Raw genomic sequence first — 16,125 nt, 5'->3', positions numbered from 1 at the left:
ACGCCTTGCGCACTGCTGGGTCCAAGGGAAGGCGCACAGCATAATCCTCCGACATCGGAGTCCAGCGCTGCAGCAGAGAGTGTTGTAGTGGTCTCATATGAGCCCTGGCCCAGGGCACTACTTCCATCGTGGCCGTCATAGAGCCCAACAGCTGCACATAGTCCCAAGCCCGAAGAGGAGAGGCTACTAGGAACTGGTCCACCTGAGCCTGAAGTTTGACAATCCGATTGTCTGGCAGGAACACTCTGCCCACTTGGGTGTCGAATCGAACTCCCAGATACTCCAGGGACTGAGTCGGGCGCAGCTGGCTCTTCTCCCAGTTGATGATCCATCCCAGGGAGCTCAAAAGAGCAACTACCCGGTCCACAGCTTTGCCGCACTCTGCATAAGAGGGGGCTCGGATCAACCAGTCGTCCAGATAAGGATGGACTTGTACTCCTTCCTTTCGCAGGAAGGCCGCTATGACCACCATTACTTTGGAAAAGGTCCGCGGAGCAGTAGCCAACCCGAACGGGAGGGCTCTGAACTGGAAGTGTCGGCCCAGGACTGCAAAACGCAGAAAGCGTTGATGAGGAGGCCAGATGGGAATATGCAGGTACGCTTCCTTGATGTCCAAGGATGCCAGGTACTCCCCTGCCTTCACTGCCGCTATAACAGAGCGGAGAGTCTCCATGCGAAAGTGCCGCACTTTCAAGGCCCGATTGACCCCTTTGAGGTCGAGGATAGGCCGGACAGAACCTCCTTTCTTTGGCACCACAAAGTAAATGGAGTAACGCCCCTTGCCAAGCTGACTTTCTGGCACCGGAACGACCGCACCCAGGCGGATCAGATTGTCCAAAGTCTGCTGCACTGCCACAGCTTTGACCGGAGACTTGCAGGGAGAGAGTACAAACCCGTCTCTTAAGGGTCGGCAGAACTCTAGCTTGTAGCCGTCTCTGATGACTTCCAGCACCCAAGCGTCTGAAGTTATTGTGGTCCACTCGCCCAGAAACGAGGACAGCCGTCCTCCAATCTGCACTGGGGCGTGGACCAAGACCCCGTCATTGGGTACGAGACCCTGGGGGAGGACCGGAGGGAGCACCTCCGGGACGGCGGTCTCTGCGAAAGGAATGCTGCTTGGGGGAGAAATTCCTCTTAAAGGAAGAGGGGGCAGAAGAACCCGACCTGCTCGGGCGGTACCGACGGGCTTCCTGAAACCGTCCTCTGGAGGTACCGGGACGAGCACTAGCCCGAGCCCTGACCTCTGGTAACTTCTTGCCCTTAGACGTGCCGAGATCGGTCACGATTTTGTCCAGCTCGACCCCAAAGAGCAGCTTGCCTTTAAAAGGCAATCTAGCCAGGCGGGATTTAGAGGCGTGGTCAGCAGACCAATGTTTCAGCCAAAGCCACCGCCGCGCAGAGACTGTCTGAGCCATGCCTTTAGCTGAGGCTCTCAAGATATCATACAGCAAGTCTGCCAAATAGGCTAAGCCCGATTCCAGGGCTGGCCAATCAGCCCTCAAGGAATGATCCGAGGGGGAAGCCCGCTGCACCATAGTCAGGCACGCCCTGGCCACATAGGAGCCGCAAACTGAGGCCTGCAAACTTAAAGCAGCCGCCTCAAAGGACGACCTTAAGGCCGCCTCCAATCTCCTGTCTTGGGCGTCCTTTAGGGCCGTGCCACCTTCCACCGGCAATGCCGTTTTCTTAGTCACCGCAGTGATTAAAGAATCCACGGTAGGCCACAGATAGGCCTCACGTTCACTCACAGCCAAAGGATAGAGGCGGGACATAGCCCTAGCCACTTTAAGGCTCGCTTCTGGGACATCCCATTGAGCCGAAATTAAGGTGTGCATGGCATCATGCACGTGGAAGGTTCTAGGCGGGCGCTTCGTCCCCAGCATAATGGCAGAGCCAACAGGGGCTGAGGGAGAGATGTCCTCCGGAGAGGATATCTTCAAAGTGTCCATGGCCTGTAACAACAGGTTGGGCAAATCCTCTGGGCGAAAAAGCCGCGCTGCAGAGGGGTCATCCGCTCCATCCGAGCGGGGAACCGTCTCCTCCAAGGAATCCGCAAAGGACCGTTGGGAGACCTCAGACACGCTGCCCTCATCTACATCGGAGGAGACAAATTCCTCCAAGGCCTGGGAATCAACCCGAGGGCGTTTACCTCTGGGAACCTCAACCTCTTTACCAGACGAGGGAGCGGGGGCAGCGTTGTGCATGAGGAAGGCCTGATGCAGCAGCAAAACAAACTCGGGGGAGAAACCCCCCAGACTGTGCACTTCCGCAGCCTGGGCAACAGCCCTAGGCGCACTCTCAACCGGCGCTCGCAACAGCGGGGGAGAGACATGCTGCGCATCCAAAATGGCGTCCGGCGCGAAACTCCGCGAAGGAGCCGCGCGGGAAGAACGGCTCTTAACTTTAGCCGCTTCTGTGCCGTCGCCCAAATTAAGGGCGTTCATGGCATTAATGTCTCCAACCTCAAGGGCGGCCCAAGAAGAAGCCGTCCGAGCCGCGTGGCCGGCCAAGATGGCGGAGGCGAGGAGCGGGGGATGGGCGTTTATGGCGGGAAAAACCGCCACGCCGGAGGAAGGACCGGGACATTCATCGGTCACGAAACTGTCACCCAACAAGGGCGAATCAGGCTTTAAGACCCCCGCATCCCCTCTAGAAGCGCTCAAGCGACCCGGGGAGCGACCCTTTGCGCCCTCGCCCTCCGACGCCATGTGCCACGAGGAGAAGAATCGGGGAACCCCCGCCCGCTATAAAAAGGTAAAATTACCTGCTGTCCGCTCCGAGTTGTAACGACCTGGTGTCCCAGTGAGTAGCTGCAATAGACGCTTAAATAAACGTCGAAATAAACGCCTTTAAAGACGTTTAAAATTTTTTTTTTTTTTTTTTTTTTTTTTAACGGAGCCAGCGGGAGGGGGGAGAAAAGGAGGGACCTGGCACCACCAGGTTTGCACTTGCTCAAAAGAGCCCTCAACCCCAGGCCTCAACAAAACCTAAGGATTAGGCTTGGAGGCCTAGCCAGAGCTGCTGCTGTGTGTGACCACCACCTGCTGAGATAGAGAACATACTGAGGAGTTTCCGGCAGCACATGACCACATATAGGGAGGCAAAAGTTTGCTCTCTATCTCCACCTGCTGGTAGATGGACACAACCCACCAGTCTATGGATTGATCAGCTTGATGATATGGAAAGTGGGATTTGTTATGATTGATGGCTGGCTATTTTTCACTTTTATGCCATTTATGTTTTCAATTGCTCATTTCTAATAAAGTTCAAAATTTCAAATACAAACACCCCCCCCCCCCCCCCACAAAAAACATCTGGAACTAGGTAGAGAAAGAACAATGAGCATGCTGTAAGCAAACTAATGGAAAGAAGCCAGACACATATGCCCACGCTTCCATCTCCTCGCCTTATTTAAATATCCTCTCAAACACGTGTGTGACCCTATTCCATATCAAACAATTGGAAAAGTTCACTATGAGAAAGCATATACAGTGAAACTCTACAAAATTTTTGAACCTCACAAAATAAACAGGATTACATAAACAGAACCGTCAAGAAATTAAAACACAAAGAAGGAAACAGGCCAACAGCAGCAAAAGAACATCTTGCTTTAACTGCCTCCTGATAGAGGGAAAGTAATCTGGCATCTTTCTAGCACAAAACAATAATTATATCCCCCAGGGGAGAAACCTAATATACAGCAGTTATGTCAAGAACCTCAACACACAAGTCATGTCATGTCACTCTCAATTATTTCTTTGATAAGATACACCTTTCATAACTTAACCTCATGCTGATTAAATATAAGAGCCACTTTAGTACACTCCATTCCTTTTCCTGCTGCATAATGGAATGGCCAACAGACATATATGATAATAACCAACACCCCACTGCTGGGTTGTACTAGATGCCTGCAGAGACCTCAAATTCTCATTAACATTGCACACAGTAACTGAGACACCAGCCAACCCTAAAACTCCAGGGATGAGCAGGGCTCCACTTGAGGGGAAATTCAGAGAAATGCAATGAAAAAAAATGTTTCATTCTCTTGTTAATAGCTACTAGGAAATCTTCTGCCCCAGTGTTGAAATGGGTCAGAGCACATAGAAACAGGTGGGATGTCACTGCTAGTTTAACTCGGGTGTTACCAGGGCTTTCTACTATTGAGAAGCTGTGCTCTGAAGCTTTTCTCTGAAGCTGACATCATTGATAGCTTCTGGACATATGGCTACAAAAGCTGCCCAAGGTTGAGTTACTTAGGAATAACATCTCATCTGCTTCTATGCACACTGACCCAGATTCATGTGAACTGAGCCCTCAAGGGGCATAAACACCCTCTGGAACATGTTTCACTTCTGCCCTTGTTTAATTGTTGGTTAGTTATATGTGGGAGCACTGTTAATTCAATAGAGAGAGTTCTCTATCATAATGGGTCAAGGGAGAACTGAGATGTTGAGCCCCATTTATAGGCTATGACTTTGGGTCAATGCAGTTGTGCAGTCTCATTGTGGACATACATCTGGATATAAATGCCTGTAACAAACACGCCTTTTGTAAAGTTCTTCAGTGCTTTTTACAACTGCGTCCTCACCAGCCACGATTAAACAGTTAAGGTATAGAAAAGTACTAGCTTCAGTGAGATGTGAATTGAAACGTATGTGTTGAAATTAAGACATACCAAGTAGAAATGGGCCTATGCTTTGTTTCTCAGCCACCTAATGATGATACCAAGCTTTTATCAGAGTTTATTGCAGTGTTTTTGGAATCTAAGATAGTTATCTCATAGATGATGGTGATGGTGGAAGCATCATCAAAGCCACAAAAAGCTGAAGACTGGAACCAGCATGAGCTGGTAAGACCAAAAGGAAAAGGTGAACTTTACACCATGGGGAGGTTAGAAGAGTTTGCACTCTTGCTGTAGGGGTAACAGTGAAGACATTCTGCTGCTTAAGCTTCTAGGGTCCACTGAACTTGTGGGAGCGAGAATGCGATTGGAAAGCATGGGGAGGAGGCACACAGCAACAAAAAAGGCACATGTATATTATGTGAATAAATCATTTTGGGTAGGTCTGTAGGCAGAGCAGAACAGTTAATGGAATCTCTATAGTCACGCATCCTCCCGTGCAATGAACAAGTTTTCAGGTGATGGCTAGCATTTATTTTAACATATCCTAAATATCTCATAATAGCCCCTTTTGCAACAGTTGTTAATCCTGTATCATCTGATATTTGCCTTCCAGAAACCCAATTTCAATAAACTTTTATCCAGGTAAGTTTGATTCATCAGTAAACTTTGGATGTCTCAGCTCATGCAATTCGCCAGATCATTTAGGAATATAAGAAACAGCCATGGGTGCAACACTGATCTTTATGGACTATCACTGTTTACATTCTTCCTACACAGTTTCCCATCTTTTGCCCAGGTTTTGATCCATGAGCAGACTAAGGGGGGGGGGGGGGGGGAATTCATCAAGGTGCAGTAAATGCTTGTGCCTTTTACCACATTTTCAGGTACTGCTGTATTCAGCAACCTGCAGGATCCTGGTAATGTAAGTTGTGACTGATGCTCCTGAGCCAGCATAGCAGGGTCCCTCCTCCAGCTCACCCTGCCCACTTCCCATATTTAAAAGGTCCCCCATTCCTCCCTTCCCACCCCCCCCCACCCCCACAGGTAGCCCTTGCCCCCTTAAAGGGCTACCCTTGCTATCATTACTGGTCCCTTATATAGAAATATGACCCCTAGTGGTAGTCTTGTGCAAGATTACTGCTAGAGGTGCCATTTTGGGAACATTGCTGGACTGGCATCACTTCTGCCCAAAGACACCCCCCCCCCAAGACGATTCCGGACCACAAATAGCAACAAGGTAGCCCTTTGAGGGGGCTAGAGCTACCTGTGAGGTGGGGTGAGTGGGGGGGACCCTGCTATGCCAGTCTGGGAGCATTGGGCCATGGCTTTGCAGTCTGATGATCATGGGAGGTAATATATCCCCGGCTAAAAGCTGGGATTATTTTACCATGATTTCTGGGCCATAACGCAACATGCAGTGTATCACCACAAGTTGTGTTACAGTATTTACATAGTAATGAGATGCAAAAACAGGTATTTGCATAATTTGCATCTCATTACTATGTGACACCCCCCCCCCCCCCTCCAGCGACCAATATCACTGGGGATTTTTAGTTATGCAGCGTTAGGGCCCTTTAAGTCATGTTAAGGGCCAATTAACGCCAGTTAAGGCTCTAAATGCCACTTGATGAATTGCCCCATAAGTGTCATGGAAGTATATTATATCATTTCCCTTTCTTCACTTTTAAAAATCACCAAACTTCCACTGATCCAACCCTTTGGTTCTCCACTTCTGCATTTATTTTATTTACTCTCAGGCATGCCACTGCAATCTCCCACACAAGTGATCACCATAACTCTGTACATTTTCAGTTCTCTGGTATTCACACTCTTCACAGCTCCTTCTTTGGTTCGTCAATTCCTGCAACTGCAACTTGCAGGCCTCAAGTTCCTGCTTCAGTCGCTCATTCTCAGTGGCCAGTAGGTCCCGGTGCTTCTCCAAGTCTGTCCCATCCTGAAAAGCACAGACATAAGCCTCAAGGTTCTTCAGAGATTGAATTATGGGGATAACTTTAATCACCCACACTGTTGCAAGATACAGGTATGGGTATACTTTTATATGGGAAAACTAACTGAGAACTTTCCCTTTGAAAGCTGCCTAGTACGCATATCCTTACTAAAAGCATGAATATGCTGGCCCCAGAGGCAGACTAATTTTCACGTATGTACACCATTTACACCCAAACATTGCATGCTATTTACATCTGACCTACACATCCCCTCAAACCCAGAACACCTTTCTTTAAAATCTAGCCAGAAATGCATACACTAAAACCTCATGCATACATTTAGGGAGAAATTCTACAAGTGGCGCTCAAAATTCAGCTAACGATATTGGGAAGCAGGAGACGGCTTGAGAAAGATCAAGGACACAGGACAGTCATCGTTAGTGAAAACACTATTGTTGTTGTATACAAGGCCCGATATGGCACCGTGTTTCGGCACTAAGTGCCTGCCTCAGGAGTTGTGAGTTGTTGAATCAAAGACGATCTTTGCATCAAACACTTGAAGATTCGCCTTTGTGAATGTTGTATCTGGTCTTCAAAAGACCTTTGTGTTGCAATGCATTTCTGATGAGATGCGCAGATTTTACAGGAATGCCCCTGACCCACCCATGCCCTTCCAATGGCCACACCCCGATCCATGTGGAAACACTTAAGCACTATTCTATAAATGGGCACGTGTGTTTTTGCCCAGATCTGCCATGTCTGCCCGTTTCCGCACCTTGCATCCATTTGAACGCTTTTTCTACACCAAAACTTTGGCATCCTATATAGAATTTCTCCCTTAGTTTCCTAAGATTGGACGGTTTTCAAACAGGGAAATCTACACAACTATCAAAGATGCCTAGAATCAGAGGCATAAAAAAATACAAAGATATATATATATTGTGAGGAATATGAGGGTGAGAGGGAGAATGAAGGCACATGGAGGAACGAGGAGGCTCGAGAGGGAGGGAGACTGGGAAGAGAAAGGAAGGAGTCTTTTCCCCTGGGGGCAGGGGTGTGCTGGTAAATTGTTAACAGGGGGCTCTCTCTCGCCAGCAAAGTAAAAGAGAATTCAGGAGGGTCCCAAGCCCACATTTTGGGATCCATTTGTTAAAGTAGCCATGGAGAACCGGCTCCCAAAATTCTTAAAAACTTAACAAATGGCTCTCGAGAGCCTGTGAGAGCCTGCTCCAACACAACACTGCCTGGGGGATTGGAGAAAAGGAAGAGACTACAATTCCCAGCAGCCCCTGAGTAGGTCCCATGTTAGAAACAGGGACTTCAATCCCCAACAGCCCCCAGAGGAGGTCAGGAGAAGGGCAAGAGAAGGGAGTTGGAAAAACCTGTCCCAGAGAACCAGGATGAGGGAAGGAGTTCTGAACCTGCCCTATCAAGCAAATGGAGAGCAGCTGAGCAACGGGTGTGGGGAGGAACCTATGGACTGGCAAGGGAAAGAAAAGGGGAAGGAACTAGAGCAAGAGGAGCCAATGGAGATTGCTGCTCTGACTAAACTGGAAGGAAAGGGGGTGAAACAGCAGAGGCTGCTTGGGAGGAGAGCCTGGTAGAAGAAGGGAAAAGGTGGCTATCCCATGAGGGGAGCTGAGAGAAAAGGTTTACCCCGGAAGGGTCATGCAGGTGGTGGTCAGGGTATAATGCTGGCCTGATTGGTGAGGGACCCTTGCCACTCTCCCTAGCTTGATTTCTTTTGAAAGGGAGAGAGGAGGAGTGGTAGTTTTGGGCATAACTGCTATACATGAACTGCTGGGAGTTTGAACCCTTTCTGAACTGGTGTGTTTGGGGAATTGTTTTGCATAACTGCTGACATGAACTGCTGGGGAGGGTTTGAACCCTTTCTGGAGCTACCGTGTTTGGAGAATTACTTTGCATACCTGCTATACATGAACTGCTGGGAGTTTGAGCCCTTTTTGAGCTACTTTGTTTGAAGAATTGCTTTGCATAACTGCTTTATATGAACTGCTGAGATTTTGGAACTTTTAGGGTTTTTTTTTTTTTTGCTTTGAATACTATGCTGTTGAACTGCTATGCTTCTTGAGAAATGCTGTGGTGGGAACTACCTTTGGAGGAGCAGTTGACACAAAGGGATTACAATAAGGTATAGTGATCTGACCTTGTGGATTGCCATGTGCTCTTTAGCAGTGAATTACAGCACACAGCTCAGCTAAAGGGTCAAGGGACTCAAGAGTCTCCCGGTGGTGGATATATATACATACATATATATATAAAATAGTAAGGTCTCCACCAGCAGATAAGGACACTGCTACCACGCAGCATATAATTATGCTTGCATCATGCAGCAACGAAGACTGCTGCTACCATGTACCATATAAGAAGGCTGCCCTCCTGCAGCAGGTAAGCAGATAAGCCAGCTGTAACCACCAAGTAGCATATGAGAAAGTTGAGACTGGGTAACATAAGAAGGTCTCTACCATGCAGAATATAAAGAAACTGCTACTAGCAGCATAAAAGGAGGCTGATGCATATCAAGATGCTATTATAGGTACATAAGTACATAAGTAATGAAATACTGGGAAAAGACCAAGGGTCCATCGAGCCCAGCATCCTGTCCCCGACAGCGGCCCATCCAGGTCAAGGGCACCTGGCAAGCTACATTACTTATGTACCCAAACATACAAACATTCTATACAAGTTATTCCCGAAATTGTGGATTTTTCCCAGTCCATTTAGTAGCGGTCTATGGACTTGTCCTTTAGGAAACCGTCCAACCCCTTTTTAAACTCTGCCAAGCTAACCGCCTTCACTACGTTCTCCGGCAACGAATTCCAGAGTTTAATTATGCATTGGGTGAAGAAACATTTTCTCCTGTTTTAAATTTACTACACTGTAGTTTCATCGCATGCCCCCTAGTCCTAGTATTTTTGGAAAGCGTGAACAGACGCTTAACATCCACCTGTTCCACTCCACTCATTATTTTATATACCTCTATCATGTCACCCCTCAGTCGTCTCTTCTCCAAGCTGAAAAGCCCTAGCCTCCTTAGTCTTTCTTCATAGGGAAGTCGTCCCATCCCCGCTATCATTTTTGTCGCCCTTCGCTGCACCTTTTCCAGTTCTATATATAATGACATTGTCACTATGCAGCATCCATTAATGCTACCACCATGCAGCATAAAAGAATACTGTGGGATTTTCAAAGCACTTAGATTTACAAAGTTCCATAAGTTCCTATGTAACTTTGCAAGTCTAAGTGCTTTGAAAATACGCCACCACACCATCTAAGAATGCCGCCACCATACAGCAGAAAAGAACGCTGTCACCAAGCAGCATAAGCATACTACCACTATGCAGCCACTAAGTAGCATGTAAAGCATGCTGTCCCTAAGCAGTCTATAAGGCTCTAGCCACTATGCCACCTAGAAGAATGCTGTGCCAGAACAGCTTAAAAGGATGCGTCCACCATGAAACCGATAGGGTATCACACTATGGAGCCTAAAAAGATAGTTGCCACTACTACCATAAAAGAGAGGTAGTGGCCTCTGAACAGCCTACAAAGGAGGCTGCCTCCAACAGCATAAATAAAGGCGCCAGTAAGCAGCCTGAAAGATGACTGTCACTATGCACCTTAAAAGAAGGAAAGTCGACATCATGCGTATTAACAAGCTAGAATATTATTTATTTTATTTGTACCCCACATTTTCCCACCTATTTGTAGGCTCAATTTGGCTTACATAGTAGCGGAGAGGCGTTTGCCAACTCCGGTGTGAACAAATACAAAGTGGTTTGTGGTAAGATAAAGTCCATGTGGCAGAAGTCACATTAGGGATCATAGAGCGGAAGAGTTGTGTTATGTTCATTACATGCTTGATTTTCTTGTGTAGCTGAGATCAGGCATTTAAGTTGGATCGGTTGGGTATGCCTTTTTAAACAGGGTGGTTTTTAGTATTTTCCGGAAGTGTAGGTGGTCATGCGTCTTTTTCAAAGCATTTGGTAGCTCGTTCCACAGTTTTGTACTTATGTAAGAAAAGCTGGATGCGTAGGTAGATTTGTATTTAAGTCCTTTACAGCTTGGGTAGTGTAGATTTAGATATGTTCGTGTTAGTTGTATAGTTCATGGCCATAGGAGACAGAAACCACAGGCAGTCCTTGCAGTTGAAACCCGTGCAGGATCTCTACGATGTGAGCTATAAGCCCGCACAACAGAACATAGTACCATAGCACTAGCCAAATGCAGTGAGAAACTCGGAGCATCTAACCCTCTGTCTAGGAACTCAGCAGGAAGCCTTAAGGATGATGCTGCTACTAAATCAAAATTGCACAAAACTGGACCAAAGACTCCAAGAGAAGGAACTGTTGCATTTGCACAATACAAAAGGGCTTAGCATACCTATCACATCAAAGAGAGAACTGGCAAATGTAGATGAGCACTCAGGCTAACAAGAAGGCAGGGAAAGCATATAAAGCCAAAAGAGCTCTAAAATGTGGAAACTGTGAAAGTGAGTCACCGACTGAACTGTCAGCAACATAACTGGAACAGACTAGCTCAGGAAGAAAATCTGCTTGATAAGACATGGTTTATTTATTTTAAAACATAAGAAGTAAAAGTGCTAAGTTTAAGCCGAGAAATAAGCCAGTACCAAATAACATCAGCAAAACTATGCTCACCACAGACATAAGAACATAAGAATAGCCATACTGGGTCAGACCAACAGTCTATCTAGCCCAGTATCCTGTTTCCAACAGTGGCCAATTCAGGTAACAAGTACCTAACAAAAATAGTGGCAACATTCCAGAACCCCAAAGAGTAGCAGGATTCCATGCTACTTATCCCAGGGCAAGCAGTAGCTTCCTCAGGTCTGTATTAATAGCAGACTATAGACTTTTCCTCCAGGAACTTGTCTAAACCTTTTTTAAACCCAGATACGCTAACTGCTGTTACCACATCCTCCGGCAACGAGTTCCAGAGCTTAACTATTCGTTGAGTGAAAAAATGTTTCCTCCTATTTGTTTTATAAGTCTTTCCATGTAACTTCATTAAGTGTCCCCTAGTCTTTGTACTTTTTGAAAGAGTAAAAAAAAAAAATTGATTCACTTCTACTTGTTCTACACCACCCAGGATTTTGTAAACCACAATCATATCTTCTCGGTCATCTTTTTTCCAAGCTGAACAGCCCTAACCTCTCTAGTCTTTTCTCATATGACAGGAGTTCCATCTCCTTTATTATTTTGGTCGCTCTGCTCTGAACCTTTTCTAATTCTGCTATATCTTTTTTGAGATATGGTGACCACAACTGAACATATAACTCAAGGTGATGTCGCACCATGGAGTGATACAGAGACATTATAGTATTCTTGGCCTTATTTACCATCATGTTTGTCTTTTTGGCCGCCACCACACACTGGGCAGAAGATTTCAACATATTGTCTACGACACCTATATCTTTTTCTTGGGTGCTGACCCCCAAGGTGGACCCTAGGATTGAGCAACTATGATTCAGATGTGCATCACTTTGCATTTATCTACATTTCATCTGCCATTTGAATGCCCGGTCTTCCAATTTCCTAAAAGCTTCTTACAATTTTTCACAGTCCACATGTTTTTTTTAAACAGTCTTCAATAGTTTTGTGTGATCTGCATCGCCTCATTTGTCGCTCTGATTTCCAGATCGCTTATAAATATGTTAAAAATAGCACTGGTCGAGGAGGAAGTGACGTCACGCGGCTGAATGGCCGCTTAATCCCTGAGCTCCGTGCCTCCTTACCCTCTCTAAGGTGCCATCCGAACCAGAAAACCTCTTCAAACACGCGGACGGAGCTATAAGCGATCGGCGAACGTCCTGGGCAAACCGCCATGAGCAGGAAAAGCGGAGCGCAGCAGCGCGAACACGATAGACCAGCCACGAGGCAAGCGGAGCGGGGCCTTGCGCGACCTGCATCCCCCAAAGCACGCTGCCCGTCGGAGTCAGGATCAGCTTCCTCGAGGGAGGATGGTGCTGGAGGTATGGAACCGGCCCCTAGGCAAGCTCTCCCCGCAGATCTGACGCGATGCCTAGAGATCATTCGAGCCGAAATTAGAACATCCAAAGAAGAGATCCTAGAGCACGTGGATGCTCTGAGTGTGGATCTGCGAGAATTAGGAGGCCGAGTGGAAGTTTTGGAGGAGAAGGCAGACGAACAGGGGGAAAAAAACGAGGAGGTTGATAAACAACTTGCCAAGTTAAGGGAACAGGCGGAGGAATTTCAATATAAACTAGATGACTTAGAGAACCGAGGGCGCAGACACAGCCTAAGATTTAGAGGAGTCCCTGAAAATGGCGACCGAGAAGCAGTCCCGGAGGTGGTGCGTACAATATGTGCCCAGTTGATGGGAGAAGATTTTGACTCCGCTGCAATGGGCATTGACAGGGCCCATAGAGCGCTGGGGAAAGCGCGAGATAATAAACCCCGGGACATAGTAGTGCGTTTCTCCTCATATAACTGCAAGGACCAGATATGGCAGACAGCCAGAAAGAATCCTGATGTGGAGTTCAATGGGGAGCGAATTGCAATATACCAGGATCTCTCCTTATTCACTTTGAACTCGCGCAGAGCTATGAGACCGGTAACAGAGATTTTGAAGAGAGAAAAGATTCTCTACAGGTGGACCTTCCCGTTTGCACTCTGTTTTGAGATTAAGGGTGCACAGCACAGATGTCGAGGAGTGGGAGAGGCCTGGAAAGTTTTGCATGAGGCTGGATTGGCTTCTACAGCTACACTACCAGTGGAAGTGGCATCCTCCACAAAAGCAAGACTTCAGAGGTGGAAGAGGGTAGAGAAAGCACCCAGGAAGCCCAGGACGTGAGCAACAGAGGTGAGATCCAGGAACCTGTGTGTGGAACCAGAAGTTGAGGGACCTCGAGAGGAGGTGATGAGAAGAGAGACATTTGGGGGGAGAGGTGGAAAATAAAGGACGGTACAAGTTAAAAATTGACATGTTTGAGAATGTATGAGGGAGGGGGCGGGAGGGGGGATCGCAGGGAGTGTTTAGTTGTGTTGTGTTAAGCTCCTGTTTAGAAGTGGGTATGTTTGGCCGGTGGGGTCACTTCCTTGTAACTCCCAATTGGTGCCATATGGGACCAGTTGGTGGATATTGGATTGTGGGTCAGGGAGGGTATGGGAGGGGGGAGGGAGGGAGTTGGGGGGGGAAAGATAAGGAATTGAGAAGAACCAGAAAGTTCAGGAGGCCAGTGGGCTGGAAGAGGGGAGGTGTAAGGCAGGACAAGCGTTATCCATCTGCTGTGGGGTGCACTTACAGAATATTCAATGGCGGGATTTAAATTGCTTACTTATAACATTAAGGGTCTGAACTCCCCTTACAAGAGGCATGCGCTGTTTCGTGAACTGCAGTTGCTGAAGCCTCAAATGGTCTTTTTGCAAGAAACACACCTAATGCAAAAACATGAAGGCCTGTTGTCCTCCAAACAGTACCCGCTGGTGGTGTGTGCCTCTGATGTAAAGGGGGCTAAAAAACGGGGGGTCGCGGTGCTATTTCATAAAGATGTGCAGGTGCAGATTGTACGTTCTAGAAAGGACAGGGAAGGAAGATTTCTTTTACTGCAAGTTGTGCTAGAACAGGAGGAGTACACCTTGGCAAGTGTATATGCACCAAATGAGAGGCAGGGGGAATTTTTCCTCCGTCTCCGAAAAGAGATGCAGGGCTTTGCCAAGGGTAAAATAATAATGGCGGGAGACTTTAACGCTACCATGCAGCCTGGATTGGACCGTTCTACTCCCCCTGCCCCGCTGGATTGTAAAATTTCACAGGCCTTAAAAGATAGTGTGGATGAGCTAGGCCTGTATGATGCTTGGAGATTGGCACACCCCAGGGGGAGAAATTATACATTTTATTCCCAGGTCCATCTGTCCTACTCTAGGCTTGACTACATATTTTTGGACAAGGCGCTGTCTGGGGGGGGGGGAGAGTCCTCTATAGGTCACATTAGCATATCTGACCATGCCCCGACCTGGTCTACTCTCCCGTCCCTGAGAGAGGAACCGAGAGAAAAAAGATGGACGCTTAATAACATTTTGCTACAGGACCCGGACTTAGTAGCTGGGTTTCGTCCAGTTCTGAAAGAATACTTTGATATGAACTTAGACTCGGGACCCTCTCTGGGAACGGTGTGGGACGCCTTTAAGGCGGTCTCGAGAGGCTATTTTATACAGGGAGCAGGGCGGAGGGCGAGGGCACACAAAGCTCGACTAGCCCAATGTATGGATAAACTTGGGGCAGTGGAGACTAAGTATAAGGCCACGGGTTCTCTGTTGGACCTGCGGAGACTGCAGGCGGTTAGATTGGAGCTTAGCTCGTTGCATGAGGACAGCCTGCAATTTGCGCATGCAAGGATAAAGCAGGTTTATTATGAACACACTAACAAACCTGGTAGGCTACTAGCAGTCAAGTTAAGACAATTGAGATCCTCTCGTCACATTTTGAGAACCCGAGATGGCAAGGGGCAGGTGGTGCACAGCTCAGCACAGATCAGACAGTGTTTTGCCAAATACTATGAGAACTTATACAGGGAGGACGCCACTGTGCAGACTGAAAAAATTGACGCCTATCTGGGAGCCAGGGGGCTGGCGGTTTTGACCGAATCACAGAGGGCGGAGCTTGAATGTCCGGTGCGGGTGGATGAGGTCATTGGGGCTATTAAAGCTTTACCCACAGGGAAGGTGCCTGGCCTGGATGGATTCACCAACGAATTTTTTAAGGTATATGCGGTAGAGCTGGCCCCTTATCTGACAATGATTGTTAACTCAGTGAGAGAGGGTGTGCCCCTTCCTAAGACTATGATGGAGGCGTGGGTGGCCGTAATTCCTAAGCCAGGTAAAGATGTTACGTTGTGTGCCTCATATCGGCCCATCTCCATATTAAATGCTGATGTGAAAATTTTAGCTAAGGTCCTGGCGAACCGATTGGGGGATGTGCTCCCTAGTCTGATCCACCCGGATCAAGTAGGGTTTGTAGCCAAAAGACAGGCAGCGGACAATATAAGGAGAACAGTGGATCTTCTTTATGCAGCCCAGATGAAGAATAGACCAATAGTACTGCTTGGATTAGATGCAGAAAAGGCATTCGATAGGGTCCACTGGGGGTATTTGGACAAGGTCCTACACAGAGTAGGGATAGGACAGTTTTATAGAACGTGGATTAGGGCCTTGTATTCAGAACCACAAGCATGTGTGCGCGTCAATGGAGGGAACTCCGAATCATTTCGGCTGGGTCGGGGAACCAGACAGGGTTGCCCACTATCCCCCCTCTTGTTTGCTCTGGCGATGGAACCATTGGCGGATGCCGTTCGAGCTAGTGAGAACATTGCTGGAGTACAGGTGGGTGGGAGGGAATATAAAATTGCCTTATTTGCAGATGATGTTCTCTTGACCTTAACCAAGCCATTAATTTCATTGCCTAATTTAATGCAGGTGATAGAGGAGTATGCGACAATATCTGGGTACAAGCTAAACGCTAACAAGTCCACAGGACTGGCTGTGGGAG

At 47.5% G+C, this 16,125-nt stretch overlaps 1 protein-coding gene across 8 annotated transcripts in view; it reads right to left on the bottom strand.

Annotated features, from left to right (window-relative positions):
• KIFC3 (kinesin family member C3) overlaps positions 1 to 16,125 on the bottom strand; it is a 177,636-nt gene that overhangs the window by 69,657 nt on the left and 91,854 nt on the right. For 7 of the 8 annotated variants that reach the window (XM_030203558.1, XM_030203555.1, XM_030203557.1 and 4 more), the window contains one exon: positions 6,432 to 6,581. The exons of the other annotated variant lie outside the window; for it this stretch is intronic. In XM_030203558.1, the coding sequence (XP_030059418.1) occupies positions 6,432 to 6,581 (150 nt within the window). The remainder of the gene's footprint in view (positions 1 to 6,431; positions 6,582 to 16,125) is intronic. 8 annotated transcript variants of the gene reach the window in all.

This window comes from Microcaecilia unicolor, chromosome 5 (genome assembly GCF_901765095.1).
Source record: "Microcaecilia unicolor chromosome 5, aMicUni1.1, whole genome shotgun sequence".
NCBI classification, from domain to species: domain Eukaryota; kingdom Metazoa; phylum Chordata; class Amphibia; order Gymnophiona; family Siphonopidae; genus Microcaecilia; species Microcaecilia unicolor.
The sequence above is the reverse complement of the archived record's forward strand: the minus strand, read 5'-3'. Positions and strand labels throughout refer to the sequence as shown.